The sequence below is a fragment of the Chenopodium quinoa genome, unplaced genomic scaffold, assembly GCF_001683475.1.
Source record: "Chenopodium quinoa cultivar QQ74 unplaced genomic scaffold, ASM168347v1, whole genome shotgun sequence".
Taxonomy (NCBI): Eukaryota; Viridiplantae; Streptophyta; class Magnoliopsida; order Caryophyllales; family Amaranthaceae; genus Chenopodium; species Chenopodium quinoa.
Window position 1 is genome coordinate 4,823,801 of NW_018743919.1, and position 21,905 is coordinate 4,845,705.

Sequence of the window (21,905 nt, forward strand, 5' to 3'; positions counted from 1 at the left end):
TATATAAAGCTAGGCTAGATATGTTTAATTTACTACCTATATTTAAATTATGACAAAGCCAGTAACATTGAGCGTTTCCAATTGACAAATCCTTAGACAGCATTCTGCAAACACTTGAATCTGTGGCAAAGCAAACATCATAGCACAGTAAATAGTTTCACTTTTGCTTAGTTCGAGTCTTGGTAGAATTCCAACCCTTAGTTTTCTGGTTTGATCAGGGCTACGTAGTACGTACTATGTGCTTGAACTACAATGACTCTAAGAGAATAAGGGAAAATCTGAGTGCAATTTCTCGACGAGCAATGGTAAAATTCAATTCTATCCATGTTAACAATCTTATTCAAGAGCACTCTAATTTCAACTTTTTAGGAACCATTGAAAGATTCACAATTATTGAATTGCAGAAAAAGTTGCATGAATGTTTAAAGGATTATTAAATCAGAGTGTCTTATATTTAAGATAAGAAGCATTCATTTTAGAACTAAATTAGATAGGATTTGGGAATTGAAGTACATGGAAAGTTATATCAGTGATGCTAAGGGATGGGCCAAAGATAAAAAGCATCGGCTATTCAACCTTCTCCCATAAGAAGGTTGTATAAGCATCCGCTTTCCAAACGGCGGTTGTCATTGACACAAATCTGTCAAAACTTTACTTTGATACAGAGTATTTGTTGTTTTCACATCCCCCCTTCCCAAGAGGCTGGTTTTACCATTTCATTGCAACACGAAAGTCGGAAACTAAGGTGTTGTAGAGTGAAATACAAAAACCTAAGTGCAGAGTGAGGATGTGCATGCTATTTATGCGTAGACCAAACCTTTCCCAGATGTTATATCATGTATCTGTAATTGAATAATGTGTATAAAACTGGGTTATCAAGGTACCGTTCTTATAATCAGCTCACCGTACCAAACACTGTAATATGGAACAACAAAACTATAAACAGATGCGTAGATCATCCATACAGTAAACAATGGCTAAAATTGGATTGAACTTGGTTTCATATATATGAATATATGATACATGCTTGCATATACATGACTATAATTTACATAGTTTGAATTACACAAGCCAGATTAATACAAGTATAAATTTATAATTCAACACACTGTACCTTTGTGGCTTCGTACAACACAGTTCGTGTAAAAAATTTGTTTACTCGTTTTCAGAAAGCAAAATGAAGAGCACATCGTCTGTAATTGATCCCAGCTCCATAGCTCTCTCTAGTGCAGTCAGTCCTCCCCAATCCTTAATAAGCCTTCTAGCACCTCTGAAGCCAAATAGGTAATAAATAAAAAGTTATATTAACAGAACAACAATAAAGGTTTGGTTGGAAAAAAAAGTCTTATCTTTAGAACTAAAATTACTTGTGTGTTGTGTCACTCAAAAGTTCTGGAGGAGGTTGAGGAATGTACAAATTTCTGGTAATGGAAATTAGAGGTACCAGCAATTCAAGTTGAAATCATAAGTTACTTTCGGAATAAGTACTATTGTAGGATGTCTCCTATAAAGCAATAATATTTCTTAAAGTAGATATGTTTTAAGATTGAATTCCTTATAATCAGATTTTGAAACCATTTTGACACAGTTCTTCAGAAAAGAAGACAGAAGGTTTCAACCACCACTAGCTACCCATATGATCCTGATCATCCACCTTTACTACATAGTACACACCTCCCTTCTCTCAGCAACCCCAAAATCCCTAGCAACCCCCAGCCAATCAACCACTGACGTCTGAAGCCTCATCCACCACAGCCTCCATCACCAAATGACGCAAACCAACATCTGCTAACCTCGAAGCTGCCCTTTCTCTCCTCTGAAAAGGCGACTTGCTAGTCTTTTCTGCATCTTATTCCCCTCTTGTCTACAGTGGTTGAAGACCCTTTTGGGCCCATGGTGTTTTAAATTGGTCTAAACTTCAGATCTATAACCTTTCTGGACAAATTAGACTATGCTAGGTCGAATTATGCCTAGGATTTGGAGTAAGAGTGGTTAATTTCGGGGAAGATAAACGTTTTTTTTAATTTGAGGCTAGGTTTAGGGTGAGAACTAGAATAAAGGATTTGCTGAGAAAAAACCAAAATCTTATTTTTGGTACTAGATTACTAATGTCACTTGAAAGTTTAGATCGGGTGTAAAGTCTAGAAATGGAAAGTAAAGATACCAAAGATCCTAGTTCATATCATAAGTTAATCATCATACTGAATATTTCCTTTGTCCAATTTAAGTAGTATTATAGGAACTAGGAAGTCCAATAAAGTAAATACATAGTAATAATTCTTAAACTAGAATTGGCTTATGATCAAATTTTCTTGTCACTAGTACATAATTTAATTGATGAGGAGTGGACATAAACAACATGGCTATTATAAAGATTTTCTTTTTATTAATATCATGTTAATTCATTAAGGGTTTGGGACATAATGACAACTAAGTTCAGACCGAGGGAATATTTTAAGAGGGGACCTTCATCAACTGGATCAATAGCCTAGCAACAGTTTATAAGTTATAGCAGAAATAAAAAATTAAATAGGAAAAAGAAGCAAGTTTACAGTGAGAACAAAGACATGAGGTCTATAATTGTAAGATGTATTCTTTTGGCATAACTGCAGGAATTTCTAGGTAAATTATGTTTACCTTCTTAGAAGATACTTTGCCAACTCGTCGTTCTTTCTTGCAATGCAGTGGTGCAAAGGAGTCCTTCCATGAAAGTCACGCATATTAACATCAGCACCAGATTGCAGCAAAAGTTCAACCATCACAGTATTGCCAACATGGCATGCCAAGTGCAACAATGAACAACCACGTAGACATTTTTCAGGTTCACCACCCCTTAACCTTGGGCATGTAGCTGGATCCAACTTGTGACCATCTTTGCCCAACTCTTCTTCCAATCTACTCAAGTCAGCACAGTGTATTTCATCATATGTTGTATTCAAGACACTGGTATCTGATACAGCAATCAGTCGATAAGCTTCACGCAGGTTACTAGTTCTAACTGCTTCCCACAGAGCACTGGCTCGTGAACCGAGGACTGAATCGGTTGCATTCAGGCTAATTAGCTGCTTTTCTGCATACTGAAACCAGGGCAAAGAAATCATGTTATAACGTCATTGGAGAACAGTAACCTGGAGGTTTTCCATCAAGACAAGAAGATATCATATTTATTACCTTCATCTGGACATACTTTTCCTTCTTGCTGAAAGAATCATTCGAAGATGGTTTCACAATGGACGTAACAGAACTATCTGATTCTTCTTTTCTGCATTTGCAGGTTTATACAAAATTTAATAAGCAGGAAATTCGGCACATTGGGAGTCAAAGAAAGAGGCAGCAACTGATTTTCTTAATTAAATTTATCTTTAAGAACTTATTTAAAAAATATGCTCATCATTTCTTCTACTTAAATAATTTTCATCGCAAAAAGATAAATAAATACTTTGTCAATAAATTTACTTCGTCCACATACTTGGACTAGATCGATAAATAATTTATGGAGGCAAAATACTGAAATTCTGAAAGCAGGTCATATAGTAAGTAAGATTCCCAGAGCGTGTTTAAAGTTTCAGGTCATAATTGTTTACCTCCTATCAACAGACAGTTGTTCCTCCCACACAGAGTTGCAGTAAGCATTACCAAGTGCTTGAAATAATTCCAACACTGTCGGCTCCCAAACCTTGACATCCAACGTTATAGATCGAACCTACAATAGGAATGAAAGAATTGACATTGACTTTGTCCATACTAGACTAGATGGACCAAGAATTAAAAAAAAAAAAAAAAAAAAAAACAACTAATGTAGATTATCGCATGATATTTTGTGCTTTTTACCTAAGGAATTCCAATCAGATGCCTAATAATACGAAATAATCCCCCAACCCCACCTCCAACCCCACCCCTAAAATAGAATGCAGAAAAGCTGGTTTATTAAGTGGCACAGCACTTTGATAATTCATTAAGCAAAATGAAAATCTGGTTTGTTAAGTGGCACAGCACTGTGATAATTTATTAAACAAAATGATTATCCAACCAAACAAAAGGAGCATGACTTTTGTCTCAGCATCCTGGAACAAGGAAAACTCTTCCAGAAAGAAGGGTAGCTGATGTACACCAAAAGAAACGCCAAAGTGCAAGACAAAGCACATGACCAGTAATGACCTGTGAATAGGGGCAACTTTTTTAAAATACCGATATAATGCTTGTTTTCTTTTTTGGGTGTCCTAAAATGTTGTGTTTCCAATTTTTTTATTTCTATTATACTACATCCGTTTCATATTATTTGTAACTTTGAAATATTTTAAATCTCACAAATAATACCCCAAAGTTGCAAATAATCTCACAAATAATACCCCAAAGTTGCAAATAATATGAAACAGAGGTAGTACATAATTTTACCACAATACTCCTACCATTTTGCCTTTCCTATATAAAATATCCCTACATTTCCCCATTATTTCGTGCCATCATTCATTTTTTACTTTTTCCATTATAAAACTCCTACATCTAAAGCTTCATCAAATGTCATTATTTACTATTTTGTTTTTACCTTTCCCAAATAAAAATCTCATACATCCAAACCTTTAGTAAATGTAATTATTTGCTTTTATGTTTCCCATATAATAAAACCCATACTTTTACACACTCCCTCTCCCTTAATTCCTGTGAAAAACGAGAAATGTGCGCCATATAATGGGGCGGAGGGAGTACAAATCAGGGCCTGTTACGGAATAACAGGGACCTACAAATTATGATTGATTATCATTGTGCTGTCAGCAATAACCTCTAACCGAATTGTGGTCTTACCTGGTAGGAATGGCCCAGGAATCTATAATGATAAGGATAGGGGGAAGGGTAGTAACTAGTAATAAGAACCCTGGTGAATATGCCTGTTCAAATTCTACCAGAAACCAATTATATTGAATCATTTTGATAAGGCTTGAGAGAATTTTAAGAGAGTTATAGACAACAAGATCAGGTAAAAAAAAAAAAGTAATGCATAATAATCTCAGAATGTTCAAACTAAATGCATTGATAATTGTCATTTTACACATGATAATTAGCATAAAGCTAATGTTTGAGGAAAAGCAAGATTTCAAATTACCTTTGAGATGTGAACACCAAGATTGCGATGGGCACCTGAGCATTCGATACACATCAAGATGCCAAGATTCAATGAGGCCCAATCAGGCTCAGGAGCGCTGCATTCTGCACACTGGTTATTTCCAGGAATTTGCTGAAGGAGTTGAGAGACGCCAACAGTGAGCTTATCCGTATCATTGCTCACATTTCGAATATGGGAGATAGGGGTTGACATAGCTTCACTCGCAATGCATGAGTTGTGATTTTCAACAACTGGAACAAATGGCTCCTGAAGGTTATTGTTTCACAGTTAGCATTAAATAAAAAAGCGTTCAACAAATGACTTGTGAGTTGTAACCAGCGGCAAGCTGAGTAACCTGTTCCAAGTGAGAATTCAAAAGTGAAGTAATAACTCCAGTGATTTTGTTGACCCACTCCATTCTATCTGCCTCAGTTTCAGCCTGTAAAAACCATAAATTACAAACATGGACCAAAAGAAAAAACCAGAGGTACCGAGCCTTTAATTATGGTGTGATACAGATTACGAACATAAAACATAAGCACAACTAAGAGGTACCCCATACATCATAGCCACCATTTCTTTCCCTGTTAGTATACTGCATGATCAATAGGGCTCATAATTATACAGCACAAAAAATTGATGTTTATACTCTACAGACAGAAGTTCTCAACCACTTCAAAACCAAATACAAAGTAGAAAAGAATGGATTTCTGTAATAATATCTATTACAGTCATATAAAAAACTAAGAAAAATCATGACACCTTCATAGAACCTTGGAAAAATTATACATACCCTAATCAGTTCTGACTGGTTGCAACAGAATAATTTTAAGAACTGACAGGGTACCATAATATTTTAAAGACAATGATTGATTCTCCAAAGATAGACAAAAGGTAAAATTCGAGAAAGCAAAAATGTGGGATATGTAACCAATATGCACCTCATGCAATCTACAGTGTAATTATGCAAGTCCATCGTATTACGGAGTAGCATAGAAAACCATATGCAAGAGTAACTGCCATGATCACGGACAAAGCTTAAGGGAGAGGGTGGGGACACAAAAAGACAAGGCTATGTGAAGTTTATGTATAGAGGTAATACCGTAATAGTACATAACTAACAAAGCATCTGTTAATTGAGTTAGAACTATTAATAACAACCATCAAATTGTCATAAAGTAAAAGTATTTATTGCTATTTGACAAAAAATTACAGGCATCATTACTACAAAAGATTGCACTTTGATTCATGGATTATGGAAATAATAATGGAAGAGGCACAGAATAGTCCTAACTAATGCCCACAAGTGCAAAATAATCTGAACTGAGTAAATGGAGCTCATTTATAGTCTTATACAGACTAAAAAATGTTATTTGTGCATTACAATATGCGGGTAAATGATGTTGGGATATTGCTTGGTTATTTCATTAAGTAGTTTCTTAAACTTATAAGTTAAGAAAAGTACCTGCAATGTATATGTTTTTGATGGCGAAATTACTCGAAAGCAAAGACGGAGATCTCTGTCCTCTGCATCAATTTTAATTGTTGATGTACGAAGATCAACAGTACGACAACCAAGGTTATCTTCAGTCCATGATGGCGTCCTATTATGCTTTGAACGAAATCTCCCAAACACACTGTTATTTTGCTCTCCAACAGAAGTAGATTGGTTTGAATGAGAGCCCTGAAGAAGTTTAGAAATAGAAACATCCAAAACATTAGCTGGCATATGTTGAAAACCAGCATAGCAATAAAAGCATATATAAATTGCACTAGGACATGTGTCAAACTGTCAATTCACAATATCCCTTTTACCATTAACTGAATTTAAATTTCTTTTGCTTAATCTAGCATCGAGTCCTTTTCAAGATTTAAATGATTTTAAACTCTTACGCTCCTGGTCCAATTGTAGGTTCTCTTTGATTGTCAGGGGACCAACCAAGAAAAAGGTTATCCAGGCATGGAAATATTGGGAATCAATAACACTTGAGCTAACTTATCTTTTTACTTTAAGAAGTTAAGAAAGGGACAAATTTCTGAATCAACAAAAATATCCAGACAACCAATCCAACACTGAAAAATCCAAAATTAAACATCCTTGTAGTAGAAGATCGGCACCAGCACGGAAACAACACACAAACAACAGAAAGATCAAAATATCTAAACAAAACTTTGATTTACATGGAAAAAAAATCCTACAGACCTCCATGGATCCTCTAAGTACAGATGTTATCTCCATCAGAAGTCTTAATGCTTAAAAAGCTAGCCACCTAATCAATTACACATGGAGGAACAGGGGTTATAAACATTTTCAGATCACAGACAGTGTAGGTAGATCAGATAATGTAAAACTAATTTTACAAAAACAACTAGTATCCTAAAAGTTCTTGAAGTGTTCACAATTTTTGTATGACTGCTCATCTTTGCCTCCCACTTCATTCTCAGACTTCCTCCCTCCATCAGGCAAATCCTGCTATTTCTTCCCTTTCATACTTTGACTCATTCACTCATTTCTTCCTCCTCTGAATTTCTCTACTTACCTCCCTTACCCCTACCTCCTAACCATGCTCATCCCACTCTTGCTGTAATGCTACATCTCTTCCTTGCCCCTCCCTCCTGCTCTTCTTCCCATTCTCATTCCCTTATTTTGTTATTCTCACCCACTTCTTCCCCCCCCTTCCTTTTTCTGTTCATACACCTCCCTTCTTTTTTCTCTCTCCCCACTATTTCTCACCCTTTTCTCCTTTCCTTCACCCCCTCTATCTGTGTAAATACAGCATTCTCTCCTTAACTCTCTTTCTCTTTCTTTTCATCAGAATTCACTTAACTGAAATATTATCTCTGGGATGTACATAGAGTACCCAAAGATGCAAAGTACATATTACATATGAATGACATTTCCTTTCATCAGAAGTCAAAATTTTATATTACAAATTCACAAAAAATGAAAAGTACATAGAGTACCCAAAGATGCTATATATAAAGAAGCACAATACATAATGCAAAAAACAATTCATGGATAGGGTAATTAATGACATTTATCTTGGGGAACTGTAAGAAAGGTTGACATCCGACAAAGATTAGAAAATTGACAGCATGTTCTACTGATGAAGTCACATTGCTTGATGATCAATAAATTTTTTTAACGAAGCCAACCACCAGTGAAACATACTTCTTCCATCTATCTTTAAATGTTACGTTTTGCATGTGACACTATTCAAACACCCTCTTTGTTTTTATTTGGTCATCTATAATAGAGAGAAAAACAGTCATGTAGGATCTTGTTAGACTCGTCTCAATTTACGATCTCAAAAATATCAAATTCTTATAATTTTCAACTAATTGGCAATTAGAGATAGTAACGATTGAACTTGTATGTGCATTGTCAAGCATGAAAAAAAGAAGTGTTGCTAAAAATAAACAAAGGAAGTACTTCGTAACAGTTAAATGGCTTACCACTGGTTTTGGGCCCTTGGTTCTGTGATAATATAATGTTCCACGACTGTCAAGCACAAAGAACCGCCTCTTCCAGTTTGCCCTCAAGCTTGAAGAGCGTTTTAGGAGGTAACCTTGCTTGATGGTTTGGACCTGTGGCAAAAACAAACCCATAAGAAAAAGGTACAGTGGCATCAAAACATGTTACGATAGGACCACCTATTAACAGCATTATACCTCCAAGAAAAAGGAACTACAAGGTGATGATTTAATACAAGAAATAACATTAGAGATTGAACGCTACCATCCCATTAGTAGTAGACTGCATAATCGCCTCTATATCTTTGCATGAGGAACCCATACCAACAGGGCGAGTAGGCCGAGTACTGTCAACGCTTGTTGAGGCTTCCGTGTTACTTGTAACACGTAAGTTGTCCAACTGCACTTGAGTTCTGAACTCCTGCATTCTTCTTGCAAGTTTGTCTTGCTCAGCATTTGCAACCTCTTTTGACTGTTGTGCATATGTTAATACCTGTAGCAACATTAGAATTTATGAGTGTAAAGCAATGCAAATAGAGCCAGACCAATTATAAAGAGCTAGGAGACATTCATTATTTCTCTAGAAATTGAGCCTAAATACTAAGTCAAATGAACTCAAATAAGGACATTAGATATGGTACACATCTGTGTATCTGACTTGTCAAGGCTCACATCTAACAAATAGGGACTCCATCTTAGGTTTGGACATGAGAGCCGGGGCATGTTCATGCAGATAATATCCAAATGAATTCAAATGTAAGAAAGAAAAAAAGATATGTTCATGCAGATAATATCCAAACATTATACATTTTGAATACTCACACCCTAGAAGATCCAGGAAAATGACAGGAAGATATTTGATTACATACCTGATGTATTAAGGGCTCCATTTGACTTAACAATTCATATCCCTGCAATCATTGTATGTCCTTCAGTTTTCCTAGTCATAGTCATTAATATTGCTCCAAAGCAAGAAGAGTTCACACTATTTACCAGCTTGAAATATTTAAGGTGAGCATCCATAATTGCGCTGAAAGACTCCAAAAACTCATATTTCTTTTTTGATTCGACATTCATGAGAGAATTCACCTGGAATGCTTAACTGGCAGAGGTCAAAAAAATGTCCAGAACCAAAGGGAAAGGAATGAAGAGAGAAAAACAAAAAACAACAATATTATTCAACATACCAGACTGAATCGAGTTCTCTCAAATGCTGATTTGGAGTTGTGAAGGTCCTGCAAAGAAATTAAAAAAATTCCCTCAAAACTGGAAATCAAATGAAACATTTTTTGGTAAGGTATGTCATAAAGATGCACTGGGATGCTACAGTTAAGTATTTTTAAGATAGACATGTACCCGCAGATAATAACTGAATGCTCAAATAGATACAAGAAAGATAATCTTGTAGCCTTTTCTTCTTTGCATCCAGTATCATAGAGAATATTCTTGGTTTTGCAGAGAGGAAGAAGACAGCAAGGGGAGGGGCAAATTGGATTCGCTGGCGCGGGGGAGGGGGTTTGGGCGCCAGCGGGTGGGAAGGGAGGGGGTTTTAGGGTGGGGGGAGGGTGGTTCAGGGGAAGGGGATGGGTGACGGCAGAGGGTCGGGCTCGGGGTGGCGCCTGCGTGGGGGTTCCAAGAGGAATGCGCGCCCGCCGGGAGTGGGGCCAGGGAGGGTGGCTGAGCTGTAGAGTGGTGGTTGAGCTTTTTTTTATTATTACTTTAATAATTAATTAAAAAATTATTTTAAAAATTAAATAATTTAAAAGAGAACCAATCATATGTTGTTATATGGGGCATAATTACTTAATTAGCCTTGATGACTAACGGAGTTAACGTCCGTTAGTCATTTGGGCATTTGGTGACATTTTTGTTAAACAAAGCGGTATATGGTGAATTTGAAATTTTTCATGGGTATATAGTGAATAAACAAATTACTCTAGGATATAAGGTGAAAAAACCGTTAATATAACTTCTTTTTAAAACCTAGTCCTCACAGCTGATTCCAAGCATTAAATTTGACACCTTCAAGTTATTTTTACAATTTGCAGCAACATCCTCAGCAGCAAAGGCTAAGGAGCATTTTCTTCCTTCTTATTGCTCCAAAAGACAGTGAACCTGAATTTCTACTGATTAGGATTAAATTGAATAGGATAGAACTCATCTCCCGTGGCTTCATTTTCAACAGAGTTAAAAGTTACCCATAATGAGAGAAACTGCATAAGCCATCTGATTGATAATAATCACATATATATATCCCACACTCCAGAACATGGGGAAAATTTATTATCACAGTACAAAGATATGGAAAGTTTGCAGGCATCGGGGGGAATCAGAAGCACAAGGCCAGCCTTCTGAAGATCTTCCAGCAATAAGTATTCTCCATCAGATAAAAAAAACCCTTTTTCATACACAGAATCATCTCCTGCAGAGACTGGAATAAGAAAACCTAGGATCTATATCAGTCCATACATCTTTAAATAAAGTCCCATTAATAATCACAAATTAGATCAGCAAAAGCTCTATTATGACGTTGTCCAAGAGATGGGACAATCCCTCGACCCAAACTATAAACATAGCTTAAGTCTCCTCAAATATACCAAAATTTGATCCAGCCCCAACACTTAGGAAGCTAGTCAAAAGAAGCATCTCCTCCATAATATCTTAAAATCCTTATCCAGAACCAGCATGATTGATATGGATTATAAACCACAAATTTAACCAGACAAATCATTATTTTCTCAGCTCCAAAAACAACCTAGTTCACATAAGTTGCAAACTCATATGCAAAAAAATCATTTGCACAATAGAAGAGTCCCCAGCTGAGGATCCTTACTTAATGACATTATCAATCATGCAATATCCCTTATCCTTTGTCCTCATCCTAAGGCCAATGATTACATGAATCAGGAAAAACTCAGAGTGAGTTGCATCTGGTTTGACGAATAACTAAATATAAAACAAACACAATAACCTATATGGATACTACAAATTCTAATTAAAAGGTAAATAATGCTGCTGTGATAAATTTTCGTCACAGGGCTAGATATATAAGGCAAAATGTACTCGTAAGCTAGAAAAGGAGAAAATCAAGACTCTGTCACCCTCATGTGGTTACCTATTACATTTTTGAGAAAGATAAACAAAATTTGTATCGTATATCGGATTAGAAGAACAAGCAAAAGATACAGATCAATTATCAGTACATACCTCTTCTAGTCCAGCAACAATGTCTTCACGAGTGCTTTTCTTTAGTGAGGCATATCTTTCACGAGCCTAAATTTCATTGTGTTTTCCAAAAAAGAGCAAAAGCAAAATAAAGTTGATCAGGAAATGATATAATATGGACAATAAAAAGGGAAGAAGATGATGAAGAAGCTGTTAACATATACTCCCTCCATTTTTTTGTATAATTGCACCATTTGGTGTTTCATGTTTGTCTATCCATTGGTATTAGTAAGAAAATATAAAAATACGGCATTTGAAAAGTACAATTCAAGACGAATCCACTAGGACCCACATGATTATATTTTTTCTAACATATAAAACACCAAAGATGGACAAAGAGAGATGTGTGAATAGTGAAAAAGTCCAAATGGTGCGATTTATTAAAAAAAAAAAAAAAAAAAAAGGTAATAGCTAATAGGTGCAAACATGCAGTCCACAAAAATGCCATCATCCTCTCTTAGCTTTCCATACACAATTGGAAAAAAGAAATAGGACTAGCAAAATACTTATTATGAAAGTTTTTGCATTCCGAGCTATATGAAAAATAAATAAATAATAAAACTCCAAAAGACCCCCCCCCCCCCAAGGACAAGCACTCCAAAAACAAATGAAAACATGAGAAAATGGTAAGGTATACAACGGCTAACTTAATAATACAAGCAACGTGAAGGGCGTGCACAGGATAGGGGCAATAATTGTCGAAGAGCCTGGGATGGAGACAAAAAATAGGTTGACGTGATGGAAAGAAAGAAGAAGATTTTACTCTATATAGCACTCTGTAGTTTAGTAAATAACGTTTAGGAACAGAAGTATCTTTTAAATAGACACTTGATAGTGCTTATAAACAGAAAAAAGGTCCAGATAAAGAAATGCAAAGAATAAAATGGGGTAAAACAGAAAGTGGGTCATATGTACCTGATCATAGGCATATATAGATTTGTCAAATCGTCGGCGGGCATCCTGCAAGGGAAGAAGATGTATTTAAACTTAATATGAAGGCAGAGAGGAAGCGTGAAAATACATTGCATAAATACAGTTATGCCAGTAAGTGATCATGAAAGAACATTGGACAACAACCAACAAAATACTCAGTCAACCTTTAGATGAGTGCTAATACAACAGGGCAATAAAATTTTGCCCTGTCCGGGAAGTTGACACTGGTGTATGTTAGACTTTCCATCACAAAATTCTAGACAAGTATTCAGGCATTTCACCAAAAAAGGTGAGATTTTAACAGAACATGTATGAAGCTCAAAACATCAGTTCAACTAAAAAGAGTGTATCATACAAGAACTTTAACATCAAACAAAACAATTAAATCAGCCAAATACAGCATATGTACTAGATACAAGTCATACAACCTTCAAAAAGACTACGTAAATTTTATGTGATATCTAAGACTTTAAGCCAGTAGCAGGAACAGATATGATGCGTTGATGATAGACTGCATTGCAATTTTCGCAATATGATTTTTTTTAAGGGTTTTACACTGATCGTATACTATCAGAGCAGTAGAGCAGACTATTAGAGACCTAGAGCCATTATTGAGGGACATGGCAACTGATTGTATACACACTACACAGAGCACTCTGGTTCCATAATGAGTCAGTGAGAGAGGAACTACAAATGTTCTGATGTTGCTCTGGTGTGACAAGCAGACAACAGTAATTAACTAATGAAAGCAACATATGTGACATACAACTTTTGTAAGAGTTTTAAAAGGCTTTCGCCTACAGCAATATGCCAAAGCATAAGAGATGAGAAAAACTTTACCCTGCATTGCAGAGAGAGGATGTTGCTTGAAATGAAAAGGTAGTCTCCAGTCTACAGTGGGCAACTTATTGAGGGTTTTTTGCAGACAGTTATAATACATATGTGAAAAGATAAACAATCACATTTCCTGCAACACTAGGCAAATTGGGGAATATTTCTAAACACAATCAATCATTTCATCAGTAGAGTTCAATATGTACCTTTGCATCTTGGAGATCAGCAGATACAAATTGTTGGAGACGATCAACTAAAACATGTTCTACCTGCAGTAGAATGATATCCACATTAAATATGATGTCATAAAGTTATAGAAAATCAGCAAATATCAAATGTAAAACCAGAAATCAATTTTAATACCAGGATAAGGAAATCAGGGTTCCAAGAAAAGGCCCAAAGATGAGACGATACCCACAAAATCGCCAATAAAGGGTAAAAAATAAAAATAAAGGCAACTCATCCCCACCACCCCCCCCCCAAAAAAAAAAAAAAAAAAAAAAAAAAAAAAAATCAGAAGGCCCCAAGGCACTTCAAAGCAAAAAAAAAAATTAAAAGATAGCTTGTTATCCTATGGTGATAACATACAGCAATTTCACTCAGTGCTGTTATACTGCTGTATAGCATGTGATTGTTAATATTCTGTATGTTTTTAAAATATGTGATAGGGTACATGGCTTCTCAGGGAAAAGATAAAGCATCATATGTAATCTGTGTATATGGGCATTTTGTGAAATGAAACAGGTACTTTCTTACCATAAGATTGATGATAATATGGTCAAAGGCAACAGCACCTATATTTACACCTGAATATTCGTGCCAAACCATATATTTTAATATACCCATGCATACCCTCCTATACAACTTCAATAACGTCCAAGGAATCACTTTAGAAGCTATGGATCATAATGAATTAATCAAAATGGTTCTAGAACAATGATACTTTCTAGAAAACCAAAGAAAGCAGCCTTAGCCCACAAACATGCACAATTAGTTATAATCACAAGCACTACAAGATCACCATAAATGCATTATGCCACTACATGTTCTCCTTTGCCCTTCCAAAGTTCACAAAACAAACTTGTGGCATTTCCAACACTATATAAAGGATAACCCAATACTCCCTTAGATAGCAATAAGCCTCCAATTATGACGCATCATCTCACAATGAAGGAAGATATGAAAGCAGATCACTATTGGCACGACACAACATGCACATATTTGGTGATATAGCTATATCTAGTCAATTCCTTCAGAATATATCATTAACTCTACCCAACTCCAAGGTCCAAATAAAAGCACCATAACTAGCCTCTGCCTTCCAAATAAATATGCCAGTGGAGAAAAGAAATTAACATGGCGGTGAAGATAAGCAAACCAAATACTAATTGCAAGTAGAGATGCCTAACAATTCCCCCACTCACATCCTAGTATCCCTTACCTCTGATAAGACACTAAAGCTCAAAAATCAAGGCGAGCTCCTCTGTTTCTTTGTCACGGGGATGCCTCTGTAAGAGGAGTCCAGACATTGCTCACATAGAATGCTGAAACAGGAGTGTCTTGTAAAGTGGACAGATTATGTAATCGACGAAAGCGCACAATAGAAAAAGTCGCTGCATTATCACAAGGCAAGGTTGGGCATATCCAACCCTCTCTTAAACTTGTATCAGTGAGAAGCCTTGTCAGAGGCATTGGATATTGTCAATCATAACATGTGTATATATGTGCATCGTATATTGTCAATAATAATATGTGTGCACGTACGTCTGAGAGAGCGTACACACATGTACTCAACATTTTCTTCTGAGAAAGACAATTGAAAAGGCAACAAGAAAATTCAATTTTCAATAGCAAAGTTGAGTGTATGATATAGGTTTAACTAGTGAGCTACCTGATCTACTAAGCTTACGCTAGTAGAGTGATAAGATAATTTTGACAGGCTTCCAAGCAACTAAAAGGAAATAGCAGGAAAAAACTGAAGCACTGTTACCAAAAGATTTTAAGGCCTTAAGACCATCCTTGGGAGGTTATCAAGTAACCCCTAGGTGTCTTTCAGATAATTTATACAACTACCAAATAAAGAAGTTATTACAAGAGGCTTACCTGCAACCGAAGAAGGTCCTTGTAAGTTGCAAGCTCCCGGAATGCGCTGGTGAACTTGGAAATTAGAGGACCTGAAGAAAACAATTATAATATTAAAGCAGCATATACACAATGCCATACTTGGGAAAAATGAAATAACATAGTACCAAACCAAACAAAATTCAATCAAATAGCGTTTCTCCTTACTTAATTGTTTTAAGAGATGATCAAGCTTTAAATCAAACCATAATGTCAACAATAAATCGATTCTTGAACCATCAATAAGATCATTGCACAATGCTGTATTTTCTTAATATTAATAAAAGGATTTCATTAAATGAAAAAGAATGTTAAAAGAAAAAAGATCAGCTGAATAAGTACAATAATGCTACTCAAACATGATGCACATCTTAGAAAGGTACAATAATGCTACTCAAACATGATGCACATCTTATAAAAGGAACCCTTTCCTAAACTCATGGTTCAGCGACATAGAAACTTAGTCAATGATCAATTAGCTCCGATCATACTCACTTCCTGACCTCCTCATATTAATTACACCATACTTCTACTACACTATTACACATTCGTATTTTTTAAAAAAGCAAGGACACAAGCCTGCTTTCTGCTGTTCAAAGCGAGGAAGAAACTCTCAATCTGCAACTTACCTCCTATAGACAAACTCAAAGGATCATCCTGTCCTCCAAAGGATTCTAAAGCATCTGCAAAGCTGGTGTCCCCTTCATAAGCTTCAGAAAGAGCAGCCCTGCAGTATCAAGAGTAAACTAGTTTCAGATATAGGTCCTACTACTGATTGTGCATGCCATCTACCTTGTTAATCCTATATTACTCATGTTCTTAGGTACATTATAAATTTTAGATTTCACATTGAAAGAGTTGCATAAAGATGCAACGAATTTGAACTGGGAAGGACAAGAAACCCTAAGGAAAAAAACAAAACAACCACTGGCCCACTACTAGGTGATTAAGGAAACTATGCAAGATGCGCAATTCAATACTCAACAAAGGGAGTATTAGAAAGATCTAGCCCTTTTAAAAAAGAAACAAGGCCTTGTTGGTTTAAGTTGCTCTCTATAAAGGTCCATGCTTTGTTTCCTACAGCAGTGGATTATGTTACACATAAACTGTATCATCTACCCTCGATTTCTTTGTTCCCATAGCTAATTATATGCCTCATAGTCTTCCCCTCATCTAGTCAATATCCCATTGCACAGAAATCCTATTGTATACTTAATTTGTAATCGGTAGTAGGATAGATATCTATATAGGTAGATAGGTTAAAACAAGTTACATTCTTTAGAGGTGTATCGCCCTAATCCAACCTTGTCTATCTACTATCCTTTTGCATAATCATTCTTGGTTCATGTCATAATTTCTCGAGGTGGGTAGAATCATGAGAAATATTCTCATAATAATTTCCTAAATATAGGAAAGGGAATTCACAATAAATGTTACTCAAGAGATAAATTCTTCAAAATACTCACAGCAATTTCTGGGATCCTTTATAAAGTTTCTGACAGCGATCCTTTAGTTCATCGGTCGTCTGTTCCATTGAAAACACCTGCTCAATAGTAAAAGTCATACTCATATCAAATAGAGCATTCTTCTACGACACTTGTTTCGCTTTGCTGCTATAAGTAACATCACACTACTTGCACCTTCTCATAGCTAGAATTAGAAACATATCAACTAAAAAAGTATACCTCATTACCTTGCCAATAAAATAAATCAATAACTAATAAAAAGCATCTATGGCTCAAATTGTTCAATGCAAAATCAAAAGAGACGATCAAAATTCGCAAGTTTATTATTGGCACACTATAAATTGAGACTAGATTACAGTGTAATGTAAGAATCATCAATAAGAACGCAATGCCAACCAGCTTAATAGGTGAAGGTCTTAGGTACGTAAGTAAATTAAATCCCGTCTACATCATTGCCCTCGCTAACAAAGCGGTCCGTCACAGCTTAAGATCAACAGAACCCCCCAAATAACATTAGGAAAACAAAGGAGGTAAATATGATCCCTAATTACACAATTTCTTCAATTCGATTAAAATTCACAAAAAAAAAATCATATAAATCTGCAACTCAATTATGCGCCGCGCAATTAAATAAAGCAAATCACTAATTCGGAAACTTCAGATCGATTTAAAATATTAATAAAATGAAATATACAAAATGCAGATCAAATTAAATGAAAATAATACGGGAAATTAAAGGTACCTGCTTGTGAAACATGGGGGAATCTTCTAGATCAATGTAGGACGCCATTGGAGGTAAGGAATTAAGGTTGGTGATAATATGAGAATGAAGGTGAAAGTGATGAAGAAAGAGGAGAGCGAAAGGAGAGAGTTGCAGAAATGGCGAGGTGATTCGAGTTGAGTTGGGAGTTAGATGTCACCTCACTGTCATACGCTACCAAGTTTCGCCTTTCTCCTGACACCCTTCTGGTTTTTTGTTTTTTTACAGATACTAGAAACACTAGTCAATTCTTTTGTCTCCTTTATTTAGTTTTAGTTGTTCTTGAAAAATTAGGTCTTGTAAGAACATGGTGTATTTCTCCGTTAGACTTGGCATAAAACATTTTTAATGAAAAATGTAAAAGCATATTTTTAAGGAAAATCATAATTGTAAATTAGTTTTCTTTTATTTTTCTCCTTGTATGAAAAAGTTATGGAGAAATAAAAAATATAAGTGGAAATTAGTTCGTTTTCCTTTTTAATCCGTCTTTTTGAGTTTACCCAATACTATTTTTGGTTGTAGGAACCACACTTTTACTCTCCTAACCACTACATGAACCTCTACAATGTTTCTCTTTCATCAATTCTTTTCAATTAAAAATTAAAAAAGTAATCATCTCCGTATTGAGCAAACAAAAGGAACGGAAAAAGTAATTTATTGTACATCACGCCACGTTTTATGGAATATGGCATCGTTAGTGTGCTATTTACATACAAAGTATAACAGTTGTGTTGCTATCTTTTGTTGTTAAAAGTCGTGTTTTACTGTTTAAAGTTACTTTAGTCATCCTAAAAGAAGAAACGAAGAATATATTTGGAGTTACTAGTATTTATATTGAGACTTTGGTGTGCTGTATACCAGCCCATTATTTGAATTGATTGAGCGTTGTGCTCGTACACGAAAGATGTAGGTTTAGATCCTACTTAATCTAGCTACCGGTGATATTACTTCAAAATTAATTGTTTCTATCAATTTTACCTTCAATTGAATTATAAAAAGAAAAAAAAAAGAAAAAAACAAATTAAAAAATCGATGAATTCACTACAAAGTACAAACGTTTTGCCATGATCTTTATCCAATAGGTTTGGATTTTAAGGGGGAAATCTTTAGTAAAGAGGGTAATTTTATCACTAATATAGATAGGTTGGCTATTAAGTTATAACCATTTGTATGTACGGATGTACCTATTTATGATCGTTAAAGCTTAAAGCCTGGCAATAGGCATCTATAACCTTTAGAATCGGCATTAGCACACTAAACTTTGTTGCTTGAGATTTGAGAAAATGAAGTATGCCAATTATTAGTGATCCCATGACCTAGATGATGTAGGCTTAAGTCCTACAAAAGTTATTAGATGTAATTTACAAATTAAATTGACATTTGATCAATTATTATCGAATATAATGATTGAAAGTAGCCTCAAGCTCAAAATAACCCCCTTGCACGACAAATGTAATCTGCCACCTTTGTAACTATAGATGTCCTAATTCAGAATACTGCAAGTCTATAACGGTTTCGCAATATATCCAAATGACATGACTTACATGAGAGAATGAATATCAACGATTTTGAAATATATTCCATGTATCCAAATGACATAAGAAAATGAGTGTCGCAATCAATCAATCAATTACATACTACTAAAAGCGAATAAAAAAGACACTTGTCAATATTGCATTAAAAATTTTCCCTCCAAAAGTACCTTCATAAAATAAATCATTGTTACTTAGGGAAAAAAAAAATGTATCTAAAATATGACATTTGTTTTATATTAAATATAATTTCTTTCCAAAAATATTAAATGGTCAATTATAACTGTTACATGTAATTTAAATATTTTCTCTTGCTTCTTTTTATTTTTAATATACACCATATTTTTAATACTCAAGTCAATCTATTATTTTCAAAAGTATTTAACAAACGTGCATTGCACGGGATTTAACCTAGTTTTGGAATATATCCAAATGACATGACTTGAGAATCTAAGCATACTATTGAATAGATACAAATAACATGAGAATATACGAGTATTAGATTAGGTCCCGTGTCATGCACGATAATTAATTTCACTATTGTTTATAATTCAATACAAATTTTTTAAAAAACAAAAATAAAATATTTTGTGTTTCGGGGTTTTTTTATGTCTTGCGGGAGAGTTACAATTCCAAGACTGGTCTTGGAACGCCTGTACCTGCAAAACAACGGAGACTCCAGTTGGGTGGAGTTCCGCCTCCGACGATCAAGTTAGAACGTGTAAGGAGTCTGTAAAGAGTGCGGAAAGTAAAGTATCTTCTCAGATTCCGAGAGAATATCTGCAATTAATGATTGCTCTGTTTTTTGTGAATATTTCTGAATGTGTCCCGTGATGGGAACATCTCCCTATTTATAGGGTCTAGAAATGCGTGCCGCCATCCTAAGTTACGAAATCTTAGGAATGGCGAGCTTCCTCGGGAATTGAGCCAGAAAGGCCGCCATTTTTCCCAATCATTAGATATGCCACGTTGAGGATTGATTCTGTGGGAACCTCTCCTGAAGTGACACATGTCACCTTCCTATTGGACCATGTGTCCTGGGTAAAAATACCCAAAATATATGTGTGTGTGTGTGTTTGTGTGTGTGTGTGTGTATAATGAAATGAAACCTGAAATATAATGACGACAGAGTAATTAGACAAATAAGTTTAAAATTTTAATGATAAATTGATATCGTTTTTCTTTTTATTAACTAAATAATTAAGTATTTTAAAATTGTATATTAAACAATATGGGATTGTAACATAAATAATTACTACTGTGTATTTGATACAATTTAGGATAGTGGAAAACATATCCAATTTGTCGTGCATAAATAACTAAAAATTAAAAATAAATCAAATAAGATTGATATTGTAAAAAAAATTATGCTATTAGGTAGCCGTTTCCTAATAAGAAATTAAAACATTTTGAAAATTCTAAATAGAGAATATATGAATAACAAAAGAAGGCTTAGGGAATAATAGTAATAGTAATAGTAATTATCAAGTATGAATCAATTATTTCTAAAACGCATAATTTTATTTTTTTTTATTTTTTTTTGTTACAAAATTATTGCATATATAATATATTGAAGATTTAAAGGAATAAAATACTGCATAAGGATTAGGAAATAATATATACTCCATATATATACAAACTAATAAATGTTAGAATAGTATTTTATGGAAAATATATATGTAAATCACAAATATATATTTTGTTGAAGTAAGTGAATGATTTGGTGAATATTTTTATTATATTTTACAATAAGTAGTTGATGTCACCGTGGAAAAAAACTTAGAGGAAAAAACTGTACCAAATTGTGACACGTGTTATTTCTAAAGTTGATTTCTTCCTAGTGTTTGTTTTAATATTACGTTATAGATTGAATAGTATAGATATAAAACAATGTACAATAAAAGATATGGAAAATATGTGAATAACAAGTACATATATTTTTATTAGGAAAGTGAATTACAATCAAATGATTTGATGAATATATATAAAATATATTTACAATAAAAAATTTTAAAAAATAAAAAATAATAAAAAAAAAAAAAATACAGTTTTGGTGGGAAAATACAACACCAAGAAGTGACACGTGTCATTCCTGGTGTTTATTTTAGTATTATGTTATTGATTGATTGTGACACGTGCTATTTCTAGAGTCGATTTCTTCCTATTAGTATAATGTTATTGATTGATTGTGACACGTGTTATTTTTGGAATCGATTTCTTTCTAGTGTATGTTTTAATATTACGTTATAGATTGAATAGTATAGATATAGAATAATAATGATAATATATATACAATAAAAGATATGGAAAATATGTGAATCACAAATATATATATTTTTATTAGGAAAGTGAATCACAATCAAATGATTTGATGAATATATATAAAGTATATTTACAATAAAAACAAAAAAAAGAAAAAAGAAAAAAAAAACAATTTTGGAGGGAAAATACAGACCAGG

At 34.5% G+C, this 21,905-nt stretch overlaps 1 protein-coding gene across 1 annotated transcript; it reads right to left on the reverse strand.

The window, feature by feature from the left end:
• Window positions 1-974: 974 nt before the first annotated feature.
• On the reverse strand, window positions 975-18,225 carry LOC110687514 (ADP-ribosylation factor GTPase-activating protein AGD4-like). Its single transcript, XM_021864174.1, has 19 exons — window positions 17,897-18,225; window positions 17,155-17,231; window positions 16,318-16,415; window positions 15,671-15,741; window positions 13,774-13,836; window positions 12,716-12,760; window positions 11,783-11,848; window positions 9,763-9,810; window positions 9,569-9,664; window positions 9,445-9,486; window positions 8,841-9,068; window positions 8,558-8,689; window positions 6,567-6,785; window positions 5,457-5,540; window positions 5,102-5,368; window positions 3,585-3,703; window positions 3,172-3,262; window positions 2,638-3,077; window positions 975-1,270 (listed from the first exon to the last, which is right to left on the reverse strand). The coding sequence occupies exons 1-19, from the start codon at window positions 17,942-17,944 to the stop codon at window positions 1,156-1,158; spliced, it is 2,349 nt and encodes a 782-aa protein (XP_021719866.1). The 5' UTR covers window positions 17,945-18,225; the 3' UTR covers window positions 975-1,155.
• Between the last annotated feature and the right edge of the window lie 3,680 nt (window positions 18,226-21,905).

Excerpts from the sequence above, each read along its gene's own strand:
- LOC110687514 (XM_021864174.1), bottom strand. The coding sequence starts at position 17,944 with ATGGCGTCCTACATTGATCTAGAAGATTCCCCCATGTTTCACAAGCAG. Across the intron at positions 5,541-6,566 it reads CAAAAACATATACATTGCAG|GCTGAAACTGAGGCAGATAG; the intron begins GTACTTTTCTTA and ends TGGTTTTTACAG. Across the intron at positions 3,704-5,101 it reads TTGGTGTTCACATCTCAAAG|GTTCGATCTATAACGTTGGA; the intron begins GTAATTTGAAAT and ends TTCCTATTGTAG.